Source organism: Mauremys reevesii, linkage group 4 (assembly GCF_016161935.1).
Source record: "Mauremys reevesii isolate NIE-2019 linkage group 4, ASM1616193v1, whole genome shotgun sequence".
NCBI classification, from domain to species: domain Eukaryota; kingdom Metazoa; phylum Chordata; order Testudines; family Geoemydidae; genus Mauremys; species Mauremys reevesii.
Window position 1 is genome coordinate 147,992,364 of NC_052626.1, and position 20,220 is coordinate 148,012,583.

At 58.2% G+C, this 20,220-nt stretch overlaps 1 protein-coding gene and 1 long non-coding RNA gene across 12 annotated transcripts in view; both read left to right on the plus strand.

The window, feature by feature from the left end:
* Positions 1–3,473: 3,473 nt before the first annotated feature.
* Positions 3,474–20,220, plus strand: part of LOC120403403 (RING finger protein 112-like) — a 30,092-nt gene continuing 13,345 nt past the window's right edge. For 2 of the 11 annotated variants that reach the window (XM_039534453.1, XM_039534461.1), the window contains exons 1-7: positions 3,474–3,598; positions 6,125–6,495; positions 7,028–7,243; positions 8,359–8,472; positions 8,817–8,921; positions 9,152–9,202; positions 10,528–10,584. In XM_039534453.1, the coding sequence (XP_039390387.1) occupies positions 6,247–6,495; positions 7,028–7,243; positions 8,359–8,472; positions 8,817–8,921; positions 9,152–9,202; positions 10,528–10,584 (792 nt within the window). In that variant the 5' untranslated portion in view covers positions 3,474–3,598; positions 6,125–6,246. Of the gene's footprint in view, positions 3,675–4,749; positions 5,249–5,285; positions 6,496–7,027; positions 7,244–8,352; positions 8,473–8,816; positions 8,922–9,151; positions 9,203–10,527; positions 10,585–20,220 lie in introns of those variants that run through there. The other 9 variants (XM_039534459.1, XM_039534464.1, XM_039534455.1 and 6 more) reach the window with 9 other exon arrangements.
* On the plus strand, positions 17,656–20,194 carry LOC120403487. The gene is made up of 3 exons (XR_005597543.1): positions 17,656–17,721; positions 19,454–19,879; positions 20,077–20,194. It is a non-coding gene; the product is annotated as an uncharacterized LOC120403487 (long non-coding RNA).

The window sequence follows — 20,220 nt, forward strand, 5'->3', positions numbered from 1 at the left end:
GGCATCGAGGTTTGTTGCATGGATTGGTTCCTGAGTTAGAGTTACTATGGTGCGGTGTGCAGTTACTGGTGAGAATATGCTTCAGGTTAGCAGGCTGTCTGTGGGCGAGGACTGGCCTGCCACCCAAGGCCTGTGAAAGTGTGGGATCATTGTCCAGGATGGGTTGTAGATCCCTGATGATGCGTTGGAAGGGTTTTAGCTGGGGACTGTATGTGATGGCCAGTGGAATCCTGTTGGTTTCTTTCTTGGGTTTGTCTTGCAGTAGGAGGCTTCTGGGTACACGTCTGGCTCTGTTGATCTGTTTCCTTATTTCCTCGCCGCCCCATGAATGAATGGAATGCCACCCCTTAGCATGTACCGCCCCCCGCACGTGCTTGCCCCGCTGGTGCCTGGAGCTGGCCCTGCAGCCCAGGCCACAGCCTGGTAGCGACAATTGATCGCGGGGGGTGAGGTGGCTGCCCCAACCCCATGCAAGAGGGGGCTTGAGTAGGCCAGAGCAGCTGCGCGGGCTGGCAGCCAATCAGCGAAGGGCCTACTGAGAGCCAATCTGGGCTGAGATTAGAGCCAGCCAATCAGGGCTAGGCCAGGCCCTATATAAAGGCTGCTCAGGCGAGCAGCAGGCAGTCTGTCCCAGACCTTAAAGGGGGAAGGACTTTCTCCAGAGTAGGAGACCAGTACTTTGGACAGAGCGGCGCTAGGCAGGCTCAGGGCGTGCATAGTAGGGCTCCGGTCCAAGAGCTGCCAGACTGTGGGCCCTGATAGAAAGGGCCTAGAGAGTGTGAGGGGCCAAAGGGGAAGTAATCCAGGGACAGTTGGGCAAAGGGAGAGAAGGAGGGCAGGGAGGCTGCCACCAGAGGGTCCCTAGTTTGGGACCCAGAGTAGTGGGCAGGCCTGGGGTCTTGGCCGCCAGCCCTGCTCAGCCTCCTGCTGGACCTGAGCAGGGCCGGTAGCTGGGACCCCGGCTGGCAGCAGGCTGAGCAGGGTCGGCAGCTGGCAGGAGCCAGTGGACAGATCCCCAGACTGGCAGCGGGCTCAGGAACTCAGCCTGCTGACAGTCTAGTTTCCAACGGCACACGGACTGCCCCCGCCGCCTGCGATTGCAATTTGCCGCCAGGGCCGGTGCAACCCTTTAGGCGACCTAGGCAGTTACCTAGGGCACTAGGATTTGGGGGGGGGGGCGGCATTTTCTTCAGCAGCGATTGTGGCAGCCGGATCTTCGGCCGCCCCGGTTGCCACCAGCATTTAGGTGGAGGGAGCTGGGGCAGGGGGCGTGGGGAGGGCCGCTTGCAGCAAGTAAGGGGGGGCGGGGGTGGCACACAGGGAACTCCCTGCTCTGCCTCCACCCCGAGTATGCCGTGGCTACTTCACTTCTCCCGCCTCTCAGGCTTGCGGCGCCTAAGCTGATTGGCGCCGCAAGCCTGGGAGGTGGGAGAAGTGAAGCAGCGACAGTGTGCTCGGGGTGGAGGCGGAGCAGGGATGAGCTAGGGGGGAGCTGCCATGGGGGTGGACTCAGGGTGGGGTGGTGGGGGGCGCAAGGTGGAAGTTCCGCCTAGGGCACGAAACATCCTTGCACCAGCCCTGTTCACCACGCTGCTTGGGGCGGTGAAAACAGTAGAGTGAGCCCTGCTCAGCCTGCTGCCAGTCTGAAGTTCTGTCCACCAGTTCCTGGCAGCCGGGATGCCGGCCCCGCTCAGCCCATTGCCGGCTGAGTGAACGCAACCCCAGGCCGGCAGCAGGCTCAGCAGCGGCCAGGACCCGCAGCCTGCAATTTAAAAAAAAAATTGCCTTGCATGTCACTTTTGGCATGTGTGCCGTAGGTTGAGGACCCCTGTTCTAGTGTATACGGTGTCTACTGTGTGTACTGTACTTTGATTTTCACTATATGCGATTTTCCTGTTACGTGCTGACCTTAGAACCTGCAAAAGATGTGACTCTGCTGTAGTGTAAAAAATTAAAAAAATTGAGGCACTGCTTTTTGGCGCCCCCAAATCTTGGCACTCTAGGTAGCCGCCTAGTGGTTACACCGGCCCTGGAGGCCAGCGCCCCAAGAAGTTAGAAAGAAAGGAGAAGGGGTCCTCTGACACAAACCGACACGAGCCAGGCAACGTGGAGGTGGCAGGGAGGACCATGGACTTTGCAGACCCTCCACCAACACACCCTGTCGGGTGCTGCAGGGAGGTGAAGGACGAAATGGTTGGCCCAGAGATGAAGCAGACTGAAGCAGGGACAAACACAAGGGTGGAGCAGTCCATGGTGGTCTCTCCAACCCTGATGGAAAAGGTTTGGGGGGATGCAGCGGCAGTAGCAAAAAGGCTACAGAAGAAGTTCAAGGCTTCAGAACAGGCTCTGCAAGCAGCTGTTAATGAGACTGAGTGGCTGCAGGAAGAGGAGAGGTGCCTCTTAATTCTGGTGAGCACGTTGGCAGTGGAGCTGGAGACATTGTTGGAGCAGGCAGTACAAGCAGCAAAAATCTCCAACAGGCGGTGATGGGACACTAGGTGGGGAGGGCTCTGACTGACTACAGAGAATTCCTTCTCAAGGGTCTGGCTGGTGGGTCTCCCCCACAAGCTCAGGGTCTAGCTGATCGACATATTTGGGACTAGGAAGGAATTTCCCCCAGGTCAGATTGGCAGAGACTTGGTGGGAGGGTTGCCTTCCTCTGCAGCATGGGGCACGGGCACTAGTGTAAATGGTGGATTCTCTGTAACTTGAAGTCCTTAAACCACGACTGGAGGACTCCAGTAACTCAGCCAGAGGTTAGGGGTCTATTACAGGAGCGGGTGGTGAGGTTCTGTGGCCTCCAATGTGCAGGAGGTCAGAATAAATGACCTTCTGACCTTAAAGTCTATGAGTTTTATTGTGTGGTTCACCCTTAATGTAAAGAACCCAAACCTGGGAAATAGCAGACAGGAGCCCATCAAACAGGAGTAAAAAGCCTCAGCAAAGAGATCCAGGATACATAGCAGGGCTCATGGGGCAGTGAGTTCCAAAGATAAAGGACCCATTCATAAGATCACTGCACCCCAGAGGCAGCTGCATCTCAGCGCTGGGCGAGCCGTCCCCATGCAGTGTTGCTGGGCTGCTGTTCCTCAGCTGTCCCACCCCAGAGGTGACTGCATCTCAGCCCCAGGTGACTGTTACCCAGAAGTGGAAAGAGTTGAATATTTGCTAAGGGTTTTTGTTTTCAGTTCTAAGAAATGCCTCACTTTCGGAGAGGAGGCCGTTGGGAGGTTATTTCTGGACGGAGAGGCAGTGGTAACGTCCAGAAATTCACAAGCGGGTGTATCTCTGGCCAAACTGTCTGCCCCCTTCCCCACCCCCTCCAACTTGATCACAGTTCTTGGCACTTTCGGTGCCCTTTAAAACGTGCACTTCCAGACCCTGCTGCTCCGAAGAGCTCGTGGGGGGATCCGGGGAATGAAGGGTCTCTGCACCCTCCAGTCTCTGTCACTTGCTTTTCCAGCCTGGCCCCACCTCTCCAGGCCTCTCTGTGCTCCCCTCCCACACGCACACTGCCTCCCACCCCCTCGCACTATCAATGTGAGAGCAGGGCTGCTCCACCCACCTTCAAACCCCCGCCAGCCGGGCTGCTGTGAGGGTAAGTCACAGGGAGTTACGCTTTCATTTCTCAGACAAAATTTTGCCTGCACGGAGAGAAGCGAAGATTTGGCCGGGTAAGAGTGGGGGGTGGAGGAGGGAGGGTGTGTTGAGGGTGTTTGCCCCAATCTAGCCCATCTCCCGCAAGGGGCAGGATCGTTCCCCCCCAGTCTATTCTCCCTGCCAAGGGGCAGGATTGTCCCCTCTGCTCTGTTCCCCCAGGTTGTGGGATCCTCCCCCGTAGTCTATCCCCCACTCATGGGGCAGGATCATCCCTGATTGTTCCTCATTTTCCACCCTCCCTAACTGTGCTAGGACATTGCCAAGTCACATGATAAGTCTTGTCTCTCTGTGGGGTGGAAATTTCCAGCAGCTGGGGGTGGGGTTGCAGGACAGAGGCACAGAGACAGGCACAGACAGATCCTGATCTACCCCCAATGCTGGGTCTGGCTCATGGCGTGATATGAAACACTGTCAAACTCTGACCAGTTCAACCAGCTAAAACCAGGGCAAACCCTTGGGCACGTGGAATCCCCCAGAACAGTGGCTTGTCTTGCGTTAGCCGCAATCAGGGCATTTACAAGCTAATCTATGGAAGGGGAGCTGGCCCCCCAGATGTTCACCCTCCCCCCCCAAAAAAAGAGGGGTTCAATAGATTTGCTTGCCGGTCTTTGGAGTCGCTTTTCCAGTCCTCGTGTTTTCAGCCCTTGCAACTAGAGGGAGAAGCTGGAAAAGGGGCTCCAAAGACCAGCAAGCAAATATACAGAACCCCTCTTTTTATGGGGGGTGGTGAACATCTGAGGGACTGGCCCTTTCCATGGGTTAGTTTGTGCCTGTGATGCGCACTGCTTTGCCTTATCACATCTCAGCAATCCCCTGCCTCCGGCAGCTAGGGATTGCAGGAAAACTCCAACTGCCCTGCAAATCTGGCAGTTTTTCTGTGGATGAAAGCCTGATAGATTTCGTCCAAAGAGGGAGAAAAACAAAATTCCCATTTTCTATATTGACTGGGTGGGGAGGATCCACTTAGGATGAAAAAACGAATTGGGACGGCCTTGGTGCTTGCTCAGGAGACATCATTACTGGTAGGACGGATAGAGCAGGTCCCCTTTGGGGCGCATCGGTGGCTGGGAGGGATCCCAGAGTGGGAAACTGGGGAGTCTCCAGCAGAAAAAGAGGAGACGTTGGTGCTCCAGGACCAGATCCCAGCGCCAGGGGAGTAGGGTGAGGCCAGGGCACGTTCTTTCCCCTTTCTGTGCCTCAGTTTCCCCATCCAACCCCCAGGGCTCTACCAGGGCAAAAGGGTGAATTTGCTCTCACCGCAGCGGGAGGAAAGCTCGGCCAATCAGCACCCAGCTCACTGCATGAGAGGCAGGAAGCTATTTCCTTGCTACGCCCTGAGTGTGGCCTTTCCTAAGGCCGAGCTCGGTGCCTTCCGGACTCAGGCCCCAGCAGCCCGTGTCTCCCCAGCTGCCCTCGGCAGCGAGCTGGACTGAGATCAAACCCCTCAGAGGCTTGTGCCCCTGGCAGTCACAACACAGCCGGTGATTAGCCCCTGGCACATGGCATCTGCCAGGCTGTAGAGAGCAGAGAAATGCCCAGATTCACGAACAGCCCCAGCGCAAGGCTAGTCTGGGCACAAGCCAACAACGTGAGCTGTGATACGGCCAGAAAGCATCCGCCATTTTGTGTGTGTGTGTGTCTGTCTGTCTCTGTCTGTCTCTCTCTCTCTCTGCGGGGATGCAGAGATGCTGACAGAGTGCAGGGGGCCATGGGGGATAATCAGCAGGATGTGAGCCCCCGTGTGATAGTGTGGCCAAAGGAGCTAAGGATGCCCAAACAGGGGAATCCCGAGCAGGAGCAGAGAGGACATTTTACCTCTGGATTCGGCCCTGGTGCGACCACTGCTGGGGTCCTGTGTCCAGTTCCGGTGCAGTTCAAGAAGGATGTGAATATGTTGGAGAGGGGGCAGAGGGGTTAGAAGGTTACAAAATGTGGCCTGGAGTGATAGATCCCAGGAGCTCAAGCTATCTAGCTTAGCAAAGAGAAGCTCCCACCTCCCGGGGTGACTTGCTCCAGTCTAGAAGCACCTACCTGGGGATCAAATATTTAATAACAGGCTCTTCAGGCCAGCAGAGAAAGGTCTCACGTGACCACATGGCTGGAAGTTGAAGCCGGAGACATTCAGCCTGGAAAGATGATGTCTATGTTTACCAGGGAGGGGAATTGGCCATGGGAACAATGTACAAAGCACCGCAGTGGATTCTCCATCAAGGCGGGATGTGTTTCTCGGAGGTCTGCTCTCGTTCAACCAGGAATTAACTGGGCGCAGTTCTCTGGCCTGTTATCCAGGAGCTCAGCCTTGGTCCCTCCTGGCCTGGGAATCTACCAGTCTCTGCCATGGCTTCTTGGAATCCGTCTTCTCGCTCTGGTGCCACCCAAGGGACAGGAATGCAAAATATGCAGGTAAACTGAGTCACGCAGCTTGTTCACAGAAATATTTCCATGTTCTCTCGCTTCTCCCCAGACTCCTGCTGCCAGGAAGGGGCACACCTGGGCTGGAGCTCAGCCGTCCTCCAGCAGAGCCCTTCTGCTCCAGGTGCCGGGTCCTGACCCAGTAGGTTCCTCCCACCCAGCGGGTCTGGAGAGATGGAGCGACTCCGGGAGGATGTCACCTGCTCCATCTGCCTGGATGTCTTGAATGACCCCGTCTCCATCGAGTGCGGCCACAACTTCTGCCGGGGCTGCCTCGCAGCTCACTGGCACATGGTCTCAGCCTGGAGGTCCCAGTGCCCTGAGTGTCGGGCTCCCTGCTCCAGGGACAGGATGACCCCAGACACGCGCCTCAGAGCCCTGGTGGAGAAAATCACAGAGCCCCTGCGGGAAGAGATGGAGCCAGTGAGACTGGACAGGCTGAATCAGGGGAAAGGGGCGCAGGCTCCCACAGGCCCCAGGCGGGGACCATCTGGCAAGGGCAGCTCTAGCGATTTCGCCGCCCCAAGCATGGCAGCACGCCGCAGGGCGCCCTCTGGCGGTCGCCGGTCCCGCGGCTCCAGTGGACCTCACGCAGGCGACCCTGCGGATGCTCCACCGAAGCCGCGGGACCAGTGGACCCTCCGCAGGCATGCCTGTGGGAGGTCCACCGGAGCCGCCTGCTGCCCTCCCAGCGACCAGCAGAGCGCCCCCCGAGGCATGCCGCCCCAAGCACACACTTGGTGTGCTGGGGTCTGGAGCCGCCCCTGCCGACTGGATCAGGGGGTGGGGAATGGGACATGTGGCCTTTCCTTTCTAGGGGGCGCTGCCTCTGATTTGGGGGCAAGGGACTAGCTGGCTCATGGGGGTGAAAATGGCTCAAGAGGATCTGATCTGAGGGGCAGGGGCCTAGCTGGCTCAGGGGGGTCCCAGGTCTGACCCTGTTCTCTCCCTGCAGCAGGGGCCGGGGGCTCAGCCAGAGCCGGGGCGCCCGGTGCAGCTGGTGCATCTGGACGAGGAAGGGGACCTGATCCTGGACGAGGAGGCCCTGAACGGCTGCCTGGAGCAGGGTGGGGTGGGGGCCGCCCCTGTCTGCCTGGTGTCCATCATCGGGGAGCAGCGCCGGGGCAAATCCTTCCTGATGAACTGCCTGCTGCGCCGGCTCCAGCACCCGGTGAGTGGGGATGGGATCCCCAGCTAAGGCTCCACCCCTTGAACCACAGACCCCGCCCACCCCAGATAAGGCCCTGCCCCCTGAACCACAGACCCCGCCCACCCCAGATAAGGGTTGCCCTCCGCAGCAAGGGCCTCTGATCTCTTCACCTCAGGCCTATGTTGCCAGGTGTCCAGTTTTCGGTCAAAAAGGCAACCTGGCAGCCTCCAGTCAGAACAGCTGACTGGACACTAAAAGTCCGGTTGGTCACAGTAACTGGCCTCTGCCACCGGGGGCCGGGAAGAGCAGCAGCTCCGGGGACGGCTGGAGCCACATGGAGGAGCTGCTCTGCTCAGCTGCTGAAGCCCGACAGAGAGCAGTGGCTGCTTCTGGACCAGGCTCCAAGAGGAAGGTGCCACCGCCCGGGGCGAGGGGATCCTGCCTGCCCCTCCTTCTGTCCCATCGCGCCCCGAATGCCCCGACTCTGGGCCCTCGGTATGGGGACCGACCCCTCCCTGCCCCCTTGCTCTGGGGACCAACCCCTGCTGTATACTCCTGTGCCCCGGCCCACCCTCCGCCCCGCTGGGCCCTGATCGGGGCAGGCTCCACATCAGCTCCTCCCAGCGGCAGCGGGTGAGTCCCGGGAGAGGGGGGAGTGTGTGCGGACAGCACGCGAAGGAAGGAGGGGGACAGGAGTGAGCAGGGGGCGGGGCCTTGGGGGAAGAGGCGGGGCAGGGGGCGGGGCCTCGGGGAGGGGGCGGGGCAGGGGCGGGGCAATGATTTTGGTTTCCAGCCATTAGAAAGTTGGCAACCCTACGCAGGCCACGCCCCCAACGCCACAGGCCCAACCATCTGCAGCCATGGCCCCGCGCCTTTCACCGCATGCTCCACCTGACCCAGTGCGTCCCCTGCCTGCTTCACTGCAGCCCACACCCCTTATACCAAAGGCCCTGCCCCGTCCCCAGGCAGTGTCCTCTCCCTGTGTCAGGCCCTGGCCACTGCAGCCGAAACCTCACCCTCCTCAGCCATGACCCCTCCTCCTGCCCTAGAGGTCCCCACCTATCCCCTGCACCCTGAGCACCCCAAACCCCCAAACTGCATTGCCACAACCCCTGTCTCTGGTTGCCCCCCTACAGAACCAAGAGCACATGGCCCTGGGAGGGTTTGAATGTCGTGCTGGGACAGCGACCGTGACGAAGGGGGTGTGGATGTGGGGCCAGCCCCTCTGGGTCCAGGCCCAGGGGAGGAGGGTGAGTGGGGCAGGCTGGGGGATGGGGCACTAGGGAAGGGGAATGAGGGGAAGTGGGGGGACAGGATCCTGTGGGGAGCAGGGAGGCTGGAGGGGGAGAATGGGGGAAGCTGTGGGGGGCAGGGTCCCAGCCCTGGGGCTCCCTATGGACACACTGGGGTGCAGTTATGGCTGTTCAGAGTTTGATCCTCCTCCCCCAGGGCCCGTCCCCAGCCAGCGTGCCCAGGGCAGGCCCCGGGGAGCCGGGCAGCGGAGGTGCCAGGGCTGGGCAGGGGCAAGGGTGGCGTCAGCACGGGGCACCCATCGCTCTGGCAGGTGGATCTGTCCGTGTGTCTGTCCCTGCAGGTGGCCGTGTTCCTGGTGGACACCGAGGGCTCCCTGGACCTGCAGCGCCGCATGGAGACCAGCATCAAGCTCTCCGTGTTCAGCATATTGCTCAGCTCCTACTGGGTGGGGGCGCCGTGCTATGGGGAGTGGGTGGGGGATTCAGCAGCGGGCCCCGTGCAGTGGGGGCAGGTGGGGGGCTCAGCAGGGGGCACTGTGATTCAGGGAATGATAGGAGGCCCAGCAGGGGGCGCCGGGGAGCAGGGAGTGGAAGGAGGCTCGGCAGGGGGGCCGTGCTGGGGTGAGGTGTGGGGCTCGGCAGGGGGTACTCACCTTTTCTTTTGATTATTTTCTAGATTTTTAACATTTCCAGCACGTTTACCCGGACGGAGGCAGATTATTTGGAGGTGGGTGGGACAGAGGATACACACGGCTCTACTGACACTGACCTCTCAGCCTTGGCCCTGCTGGGAAGGACCCAGGAGTCCAGGCACTGTTAGGATTGGAGAGGGGGAAGTCTATAGGCTTTGGGGCTGTTATTGATGGTTAGAAAGTCCCAGAGATCTCCCCCTAGGCCGGGGTTTAGTTGCAGAGAGTCTGAACAGTATCAGGTGATGAGTATTTATAACATATTTGCAATTGTCGTATTCACGGTTAATTACCATTATCTGGCAGCTCTTATTATTAGCCCTGTTAGCTCTCGGTGGTTGGTCATTACAGGTGGAGAAGAGATTTCTGTGTCCTGGTCGACTCCCTTAAGTGATCTGCAATGCGCCTGCAGACTCAGGTTGACTTATGAGGAGAGGCTGAGGGAACTGGGATTGTTTATTCTGCAGAAGAGAAGAGTGAGGGGGGATTTGATAGCTGCTTTCAACTACCTGAAAGGGAGTTCCAAAGAAGATGGATCTAGACTGTTCTCAGTGGTAGTAGATGACAGAACAAGGAGTAATGATCTCAAGTTCCAGTGGGGGAGGTTTAGGTTGGATATTAGGAAAAACTTTTTCACTAGTAGGGTGGTGAAGCACTGGAATGGGTTACCTAGGGAGGTGGTGGAATCTCCTTCCATAGAGGTTTTTAAGGTCAGGCTTGACAAAGCCCTGGCTGGGATGATTTATTTGGGGATTGGTCCTGCTTTGAGCAGGGGGTTGGACTAGATGATCTCCTGAGGTCTCTTCCAACCCCGATATTCTATGATTCTATGATTAGTGGTTTCCTGTTTTTAACCATCGGTTTTCAGATATTAATTATTAGTTCATTGATTGATTTTTCTTTCACTGCTTTTCTGGTTTCCGTACCTTGTTTTCTGATTTCAATGGCTAGTTTTCTGCCTTTGATTACTTCTTTTCTGACTCCGATTACTGATTTGCTGAGTTCCATTATTGGCTTTCTGTGCCTTCAATTAATGGTTTTCTATAGTCACCAATTGGCTTTTCTGAGTTTAGTTATTGCTTTTATAATAACTCGTGATTGGAATAACTAATAATCTGTGATTACTAGTGTTGAATTATTGGCATTTGAAACTATTTTTTCTCTCGTTTAATCAATTTTCTCTCTTCAGTGATCAGTTTTCACTTAACGTTGTTTGGATTTTATTTAGTTTCAATGACCTTTATGTCACATGTTTATTTGGCATCACCAATCTTGCTGGATCACCTTCAGACACCTGGGGGCGGGGATCTTTTGTTCAAGATGGAAAAAAAATTCCTTGTCTGTCTCTCTTGCTGCATCTCAGATGTTCGTTCATGTTGCAAAGGAGGTCGGAGAGACCTGCAATCTGCCCCCAATCCAGGTGAGTCCTCGTTTCCCATCAACCCAATGCTGGTTCCAGCCCCAACTCCCATCACCCCACCTGATTCTTATTATTCATTGTCTCTATTGCCAGAGCACCTCAACCCCCCCCCCCCTTCCTAAACCAGGACCCCGTTGTGCCAGGCGCTGGACAAACCCAGAGCAAACAGCCAATCCCTGCCCCCATTATTTTCCCTCCATGCCCACGTCATGCCCAGGGTCTTGGTTTTGGTGGCTGGGTTCGGCGGCAGCCTCCAGCTCTGGTCTGTTCTCTGTGCCCCCAGCCCCAGCGTGACCCTTCTCCTGTGCTCCCTGTTGCAGCGCCTGGACTTGTTGGTGCGAGATTGGCAGCTCTCCGGAGCCTACGGCGCAGAGGAGGGACAGGGGTATCTCAAAGACATCACACGGGTAATGACCAACGCCGGGCACCACGTGTGTTCATGGAAACAGCAAACTCTGGCTTTGGGGCGGAGCTGAATGTTTCCCTGGCAGGTCTGATTTCTCGCTGATGGCCGCAAATGTTGTTTTAACTCCTGCAGGACCTGGAGGATTCTGCCGAGCAGCCCCTGGTGTTGGGAGCCCTGAGGGCGAGAGGGACCCGGTGCTACCTACTGCCCCACCCTGGCACTCGGTTCACCAGGCACAGGGCAGGGACACCAAGCGGTAAGAGACCCCTCTTCCCTGCGGGTTACACCCCAACCCCCCTCTCCCCTCTTCTGCGCTGCCCCTACCCACATCCCTGCCCCCATCTTCCCCCTTCTGCGTTGCCCCCTCCCCATAATCCCAGTGCCCGGCTCACCCCCCTTGGCTTAGAATGGACTCTCCTGCCCACTGCACAGCTCACTAGGTAACGGGAGCTGTGCGGGAAGGGAGGGGGATGTGAGGGGACACTGCTGGGGTCCTGGTCTCCTGTGGGGGACACAGCTGGTTCCCCCCTTTTAGGTCTTGATAGGTCCCCTGGCACCCGCCCACTGCAGCCTCTCCCTGTTACTCACCCGCACCCCCACTGCTCCCCTAGGCAGTGGGGTGTGGGAGGGTGCTAAGCAGCTGTTGCCCAGAGATTTACTGTGGCACAAACCTTCCCCCTAAATCCCCCATTTAATTTGTGTCCTGACCTGGACACCTGGGTCCCTCCCGGATGCCTGGGTCCTTTTCCCCCTGCAGACATGGATGAGGATTTCCGGCAGTGCCTGCGGAACTACGTCACCAGCGTGGTGCGCTCAGCAGGGACACACGTCCGGATGGACCGAGCCGGGCAGGCGCTGACGGGGGCTCAGCTGGCTGCCAGGATCAAGGTGGGAGAGTGGGGTCTGTTAAAGGGGGAGGGGGGGCCAGGAGGAAAGACAGCAAAAGGGGCTGAAAAGTGGGGGCAGTGTGATCAGCAGAGGGTGCTGGGCTGCAGGGAGTGGGGAGGGGGGCTCAGCAGGGGGCGCTGGGCTGTGGGGAGTGGGGAGGGGGCTCAGCAGGGGCGCTGGGCTCAGCAGGGGCGCTGGGCTGCAGGGAGTGGGGAGGGGCTCGGCAGGGGCGCTGGGCTGCAGGGAGTGGGGAGGGGGCTCGGCAGGGGCGCTGGGCTGCAGGGAGTGGGGAGGGGGCTCGGCAGGGCGCTGGGCTGCAGGGAGTGGGGAGGGGGCTCGGCAGGGGCGCTGGGCTGCAGGGAGTGGGGAGGGGGCTCGGCAGGGGCGCTGGGCTGCAGGGAGTGGGAGGGGGGCTCGGCAGGGGCGCTGGGCTGCAGGGAGTGGGGAGGGCTCGGCAGGGGCGCTGGGCTGCAGGGAGTGGGGAGGGGGCTCGGCAGGGGCGCTGGGCTGCAGGGAGTGGGGAGGGGCTCGGCAGGGGCGCTGGGCTGCAGGGAGTGGGGAGGGGGCTCGGCAGGGGCGCTGGGCTGCAGGGAGTGGGAGGGGGCTCGGCAGGGGCGCTGGGCTGCAGGGAGTGGGGAGGGGGCTCAGCAGGGGCGCTGTGCTGCAGGGAGTGGGAGGGGCTCGGCAGGGGCGCTGGGCTGCAGGGAGTGGGGAGGGGGCTCAGCAGGGGAGCTGGGCTGTGGGGAGTGGGGAGGGGCTCAGCAGGGGCGCTGGGCTCAGCATGGGGCGCTGGGCTGCAGGGAGTGGGGAGGGGGCTCAGCAGGGGCGCTGGGCTGCAGGGAGTGGGGGGGCTCAGCAGGGGCGCTGGGCTGCAGGGAGTGGGGGGGGCTCAGCAGGGGCGCTGGGCTGCAGGGAGTGGGAGGGGGCTCAGCAGGGGCGCTGGGCTGTGGGGAGTGGGGAGGCTCAGCAGGGGCGCTGGGCTCAGCATGGGGCGCTGGGCTGCAGGGAGTGGGAGGGGCTCGGCAGGGGCGCTGGGCTGCAGGGAGTGGGGAGGGCTCGGCAGGGGCGCTGGGCTGCAGGGAGTGGGAGGGGGCTCAGCAGGGGCGCTGTGCTGCAGGGAGTGGGAGGGGCTCGGCAGGGGCGCTGGGCTGCAGGGAGTGGGGAGGGGGGCTCGGCAGGGGGCGCTGGGCTGCAGGGAGTGAGGCAGGACACTTGCCAAGGAGTGGGCTGAGCTCTCCCTGATCCCAGCTCCCCCGGACATTATTCCCCTCAGGGAGTCTCCCAATACTTGAAGACCAAATGCTACGACTTCTCCTCCCCTGTGAAGGTACCAGCTTGCCCCTCCCTCAACCTCTCTGATTTGTGGGGAAGGACACTAGTTCTATTGACCCCTGACCCCAGATCCTCCTGCCATTGGCCAATCACAGTAGGCCAGGAGGGGGCACCACCACAGCTGCCCCCACTGACCTGATCAGGGACCCCCATCCCCCAAGAGATAAAGGACCCTCAGGGAACCCCACCAGAGAATCAGCCCCCTCCACTGGGGGGCGGCAATGTGGCCATGACTGTGGGGTCATTGGGGGGCTGCCCCCTGGCTCTGAGAGAATGTGGGGGGTTGGGGGCCAGTGGGGAGGTGATAGCGGGGAGCAGGGTCCTGGAGGACGGGGGAGAAGGTGGTGAGTGGAGGGGGGGGGCTCCCAGTCCAGAGATGGTCCAGTCCCCACCCCTCATTCCATCCCCTCTCCCCGCACAGATGGCTGAAGCATTTGCAGCGATGAGACAGGAGAAAAACAGCAAAGCAGTAGAAGCCGCCAGGAGGGAATATGAACAATTTGTGCAGGAGCTGGTGAGCGCAGAGGGGCTGCATGTTGGGAGTGAGGGGCACCGGCAGAGCTCAGGGGAGCAGGGCTGGGATAGCAGGGGGCTGTGGGTTGGAGGGGGCTGTGGGTATATGAGTCAGCGGCACCCTGTGGCTGGGTAACACTATTGCCCATCCCTAATGGCTGACCTCTCCCCGCTTCGGGCAGGACCGTGGCCACCAGAGTATAACCTGCTGCCTGAGGGTGAAGCCTGAGGAGATGAAGAGACGGCTGGAGGGGAAACAACAGGAGCTGCTGAAGCATTGCCGGGGGGAGCTGCTGGGCAAGGACCCCCAGAAACAGGCTGCCCTGAAGGTGCTGGAGCAGGGGCTGGCCGGGAAGACGTCCCAGTTCCTAACGGCCTACGGACAGCGCTTTAAAGAGAAGGCCGTGTGGTTGGGCCTGTACATCGGAGGGAGTGTCCTGGCTGTGGTGGGTGCGGGTGTTGTGGCCGGCATCAGCCCAAGTGTGGTGGTCAAGGTTGGAGCGGGGGGGCTTGTCCTGATCAGGAGGATGGTGGGAAGATGGATGTGGGCCTAATTTGGATGGTTTTAGAATACAACAGGCACCAAGGCCCCAGGGCAGGGGGATGAGGGGCAGGGTGTTCAGACCAGGAGCCCCGGCTGCAGGGGGACACATAGTGAGAACGAACCATCGCCCCCCATCCCGGGCAAGACTCTGTCCAGCCCTGAGCACTGGGAACCTCTGTGCAAAGGAATAGATAGATAGAAAGATGGGGTGGATGGGGATAGATAGATAGATTTCTGGGAATAGACAGAAATAACTCACAACAAGTAGCTAGATTTCAAAAGGACATAGCCGTTGATCGATTTACAGCCGAATGAGCGAGATCAGAATCCAGCCCCGACCGCGTTGACGTCAGTCAATCAATAACCCGGCCCTGGCTCTGGTGCTCCAAGCCGGCCCCTTTGGCCCACGAAAGCTTATGCCCAAATAAATTTGTTAGTCTCTAAGGTGCCACAAGGACTCCTCATTGTTTTTTAAGTTATATTTGGTTTTCATTTTCAAAAACGGGGGGTGGGAGATGTGACATAATATTGCATATGCTTTATGAAAATATACTTGATGTGAATGTCATAACTGAAATATGCTTTATGCAAGATGGCTCATGTGCAGTATCATTGGAAAGGTCACAATTTACTAAATGTGATTATCCCATTTGTATGCATGTGTCATTGTTGTAGATGAAGTTAGGAATATTGACTTGTGTATCTGTATTTCATCTTTGCTGCTTTGGGTCACTCCCACTGCTCACACTTCAGGGACTCCAATGGGAAAGCCAGACAGTGCTAATGGTCCATCAGCTAGCACCCTAGACTGTGAAAAGGCTTAGCCTTCCTGTGGATGGTCCATAATGCTACTGATTCATGGACAACAGAGTCAAGTGACCTGGTCACCTGATACCTACCTACATCTTGGACTCCTAAACTGTTCCACAGGGGGTTGGGGGGAATCAGACAAAGGGTTCCTGCCTTATGGGTTCTGACTTACTACAGAGAATTATTTCTCAAGTGTCTGGCTGGTGGGTCTCCCCCACAAGCTCAGGGTCTAGCTGATCGCCATATTTGGGACTAGTGTAAGCAGAGTCAGGATGGGCTCTCCCTTGACATCTGGTGGTGAATTGTGGAGAGTGTGGAAGGGAAGTTCAGGTATTTGCATTGGCACACCCACCCCGCCTGGCGTGGCCTGTGGCAGCCTGGGATGATTGTTTTGACAGCTCTGGGATCCCCAGTTTCTTTGTTGTTGGGGCAGGAAGAGTGGAGTGTTGTTGCCCTGCTTATGTGGATGAGGAACTGTGGGACTGCTTTGTGACAGAGATGTCTCACCATCAAGTGGGTGGCGCTTGCTAGACAAGGGACATGGGTGCCAAAACCCAGTGAATTGAGAGAGGTTGGGGACTGGTGTGTGTATGTGATGGGCTGGGCCCCCTTTGAGGGCCTGGAACACCAATTGTACATTCTCCTCTCTCCACTGTTGAAGAGCAGAGCTAATTTTGAACCATTAGGAGTCCATCTAGAGGCTGCTGAGCTGAATTCATGTTGGGCTAATGGTGCACCAGCACCGGGGCTCCCCTACTACAAGATGAAATCACTAAAAGAGCTAAGCTTACTGAGCTGAGATCATGGAGTGCTGTGTTAACTAGTGGGGGAGCCTGAAGATCTATCGCCAAGCAGCTGGCAGAGCGGAGCAGTTTGCAGCGCGTTGGAGCAGCCCATGGAACAGTGAGCAGTGTGGAGCGGTTTGCAGGGGCGGCTGGAGCCGCTCACGGGTCGGCTGGAGGAGCCGCACAGCTGGTGGAGTGGAGCTGGTTGTGGTGAAGGCTGCAGCAGAACTCCATGGAGAGGCGGGGCAGTTGGCCCTGGCCCACGTAAGGTGTCCCTTAACACCCTGTGTGTACCCCCCCCCCATTTCCACCCAGGCTGGGTGGGGGGAGGGAACTCTGCAGATAAACTTTTGAACTCTGCGGTGGCACTGACCCAGAGACAGAGATTTCTGGGTTGTTGGACTTTGGGGTGATTGGACTTAAGACCCTAAGGGGGAAAGGACATTGCCAAACGTACTTGGAGGTGGGTTTTTTTGCTTATGGTTTGTGTATAATCCTGTTTGTGGTGTCTCTCCAACGTGATGCCACATTGTTTCCCTCCTTTATTAAAAGGATTTTGCTGCACTCGGACTCTGTACTTGCGAGAGGGGAAGTATTGCCTCCTAGAAGCGCCCGGTGGGGAAGGGGGTGGTATGTAATTGTCCCAGGTCACTGGGTGGGGGCTCGAGCCGGTTTTGCATTGTGTTATCGAAACGGAACCCCTGGATACTGAACCCGGCCCTTGTTGCTGCCAACTCAGAGGGGCAGAAGGGTTACACTAGGAAGGAATTTCCCCCAGGCCAGATTGGCAGAGACCTGGAGGGGAGGGGTTGCCTTCTTCTGCAGCATGGGGCACGGGCCACTTGCAGGTTTAAACTAGTGTAAATGGTGGATTCTCTGTAACTTGAAGTCCTTAAACCACGACTGAAGGACTCCAGTAACTCAGCCAGAGGTTAGGGGTCTATTACAGGAGTGGGTGGTGAGGTTCTGTGGCCTCCAATGTGAAGGAGGTCAGACTAAATGACCTTCTGACCTTAAAGTCTGAGTTTTATTGAGTGGTTCACCCTTAATGTAAAGAACCCAAACCTGGGAAATAGCAGACAGGAGCCCATCAAACAGGAGTAAAAAGCCTCAGCAAAGAGATCCAGGTTACATAGCAGGGCTCATGGGGCAGTGAGTCCCAAAGGTAAAGGACCCATTCATAAGATCACTTTATCTGAAGAAGCCACCCAAGAGGCAGCTGCATCTCAGCGCTGGGCGAGCCGTCCCCATGCAGCGTTCCTGTGCTGCTGTTCCTCAGCTGTCCCACCCCAGAGGTAACTGCATTTCAGCCCCAGGTGACCATTACCCAGCAGTGGAAAGAGTTGAATATTTGCTAAGGGTTTTTGTTTGGAGTTCTAAGAAATGCCTCACTTTCGGAGAGGAGGCCGCTGGGAGGTTATTTCTGGATGGAGAGGCAGTGGTAACATCCAGAAATTCACAAGCGGGTGTATCTCTGGCCAAACTGCCCCCTTCCCTGCCCCCCTCCAAGTTGATCACAGTTCTTGGCACTTTCGGTGCCCTTTAAAACATGTGCACTTCCAGCCCCTGCTGCTCCGAAGAGCTCATGGGGGGATCCGGGGAATGAAGGGTCTCTGCACCCTCCAGTCTCTGTCACTTGCTTTTCCAGCCTGGCCCCACCTCTCCAGGCCTCTCCGTGCTCCCCTCCCACACACACACTGCCTCCCACCCCCTCGCACTATCAATGTGAGAGCAGGGCTGCTCCACCCCCCTTCAAACCCCCGCCAGCTGGGCTGCTGTGAGGGTAAGTCACAGGGAGTTACGCTTTCATTTCTCTCACAAAATTTTGCCTGCACGGAGAGAAGCGAAGATTTGGCCGGGTAAGAGTTGGGGGTGGAGGAGGGAGGGTGTGTTGAGGGTGTTTGCCCCAATCTAGCCCATCTCCCCCAAGGGGCAGGATCGTTCCCCCAGTCTATTCCCCCTGCCCCGCTGCCAAGGGGCAGGATTGTCCCCTCTGCTCTGTTCCCCCAGGTTGCGGGATCCTCCCCCGCAGTCTATCCCCCACTCATGGGGCAGGGTCGTCCCTGTTTGTTCCTCATTTTCCACCCTCCCGAACTGTGCTAGGACATTGCTAAGTCACATGATAAGTCTTGTCTCTCTGTGGAGAGGAAATTCACAGCAGCTGGGGGTGGGGTTGCAGGACAGAGGCACAGAGACAGGCACAGACAGATCCTGATCTACCCCCAATGCTGGGTCTGGCTCATGGCGTGATCTGAAACACTGTCAAACTCTGACCAGTTCAACCAGCTAAAACCAGGGCAAACCCTTGGGCACGTGGAATCCCCCAGAACAGTGACTTGTCTTGCGTTAGCCGCAATCAGGGCATTTACAAGCTAATCTATGGGAGGGGAGCCGGCCCCCCAGATGTTCACCCTCCTCCCCCCAAAAAGAGGGGTTCAATATATTTGCTTGCCGGTCTTTGGAGCCGCTTTTCCAATCCTTGTGTTTTCAGCCCTTGCAGCTGGAGGGAGAAGCTGGAAAAGGGTCAGGGCCGGCTTTAGGCCGATTCAACCAATTCCCCTGAATCGGGCCCCACCCCTAAGAAGGCCCCGTGCCCAAGCCCCAGTACGGTGTACCGGCAAGAGCCTGCGTGCTGTACCAGCATGGCTTCCCCAGGGGGCAATTTAAAGGGCCTGGGGCTCCCAGGAGGGGGTGTGGGGGCTATTTAAAGGGCCAGGGTTCCAGCTGCCTCCCAGCCCGTGCGTGTGTGTGTCCTTGCGTGTGTGTGTGTGTGTGTGTGTGTGTGTGTGTGTCTCTCCAGGCATGCAGAGATGCTGGCAGAGTGCAGGGGGCCATGGGGAATAATCAGCAGGATGTGAGCCCCCGTGCGACAGTGTGGCCAAAGGAGCTAAGGATGCCCAAACAGGGGAATCCCGAGCAGGAGCAGAGAGGACATTTTACCTCTGGATTCGGCCCTGGTGTGACCACTGCTGGGGTCCTGTGTCCAGTTACCGTGCAGTTCAAGAAGGATGTGAATATGTTGGAGAGGGGGCAGAGGGGTTAGAAGGTTACAAAACGTGGCCTGGAGTGATAGATCCCAGGAGCTCAAGCTATTTAGCTTAGCAAAGAGAAGCTCCCACCTCCCGGGGTGACTTGCTCCAGTCTAGAAGCGCCTACACAAGGATCAAATATTTAATAACAGGCTCTTCAGGCCAGCAGAGAAAGGTCTCACGTGACCACATGGCTGGAAGTTGAAGCCGGAGACATTCAGCCTGGAAAGAAGATGTCTATGTTTACCAGGGAGGGGAATTGACCATGGGAACAATGTACAAAGCACCGCGGTGGATTCTCCGTCGAGATGGGATGTGTTTCTCGGAGATCTGCTCTCGTTCAAACAGGAATTAACTGGGGGCAGTTCTCTGGCCTGTGTTATCTAGGAGCTCAACCTTGGGCTCTCCTGGCCTGGGAATCTACCAATCTCCGCCATGGCTTCTTGGAATCCGTCTTCTCGCTCTGGTGCCACCCAAGTGATAGGGATGCAAAATGTGCAGGTAAACTGAGTCACGCAGCTTGTTCACAGAAATATTTCCATGTTCTCTCGCTTCTCCCCAGACTCCTGCTGTGAGGAAGGGGCACACCTGGGTTACAGCTCAGCCGTCCTCCAGCAGAGCCCTTCTGCTCCGGGTGCCAGGTCCTGACCCAGTAGGTTCCTCTCACTCAGCGGGTCTGGAGAGATGCAGCGACTCCGGGAGGACGTCACCTGCTCCATCTGCCTGGATGTCTTGAATGACCCCGTCTCCATCGAGTGTGGCCACAACTTCTGCCGGGGCTGCCTCGCGGCTCACTGGCACATGGTCTCAGCCTGGGGGTCCCAGTGCCCTGAGTGCCGGGCTCCCTGCTCCAGGGACAGGATGACCCCAGACACACGCCTCAGAGCCCTGGTGGAAAAAATCACAGCACCCCTGCGGGACGAGATGGAGCCGGTGAGACTGGACAGGCTGAATCAGGGGAAAGGGCGCAGGCTCCCACAGGCCGCAGGTGGGGACCGGCTGGATCAAGGGGTGGGGAATGGGACACGTGGCCTTTCCTCTCTAGGGGGCGCTGCCTCTGATTTGGGGGCAGGGGACTGGCTGGCTCATGGGGGTGGAAATGGCTCAAGAGGATCTGATCTGAAGGGCAGGGGCCTAGTTGGCTCAGAGGTGGGTCCCAGCTCTGACTCTGCTCTCTCCCTGCAGCAGGGGCCGGGGGCTCAGCCAGAGCCGGGGCGCCCGGTGCAGCTGGTGCGTCTGGATGAGGAAGGGGGTCTGACCTTGGACGAGGAGGCCCTGAGCCGCTGCCTGGAGCAGGGTGGGGTGGGGGACGCCCCCGTCTGCCTGGTG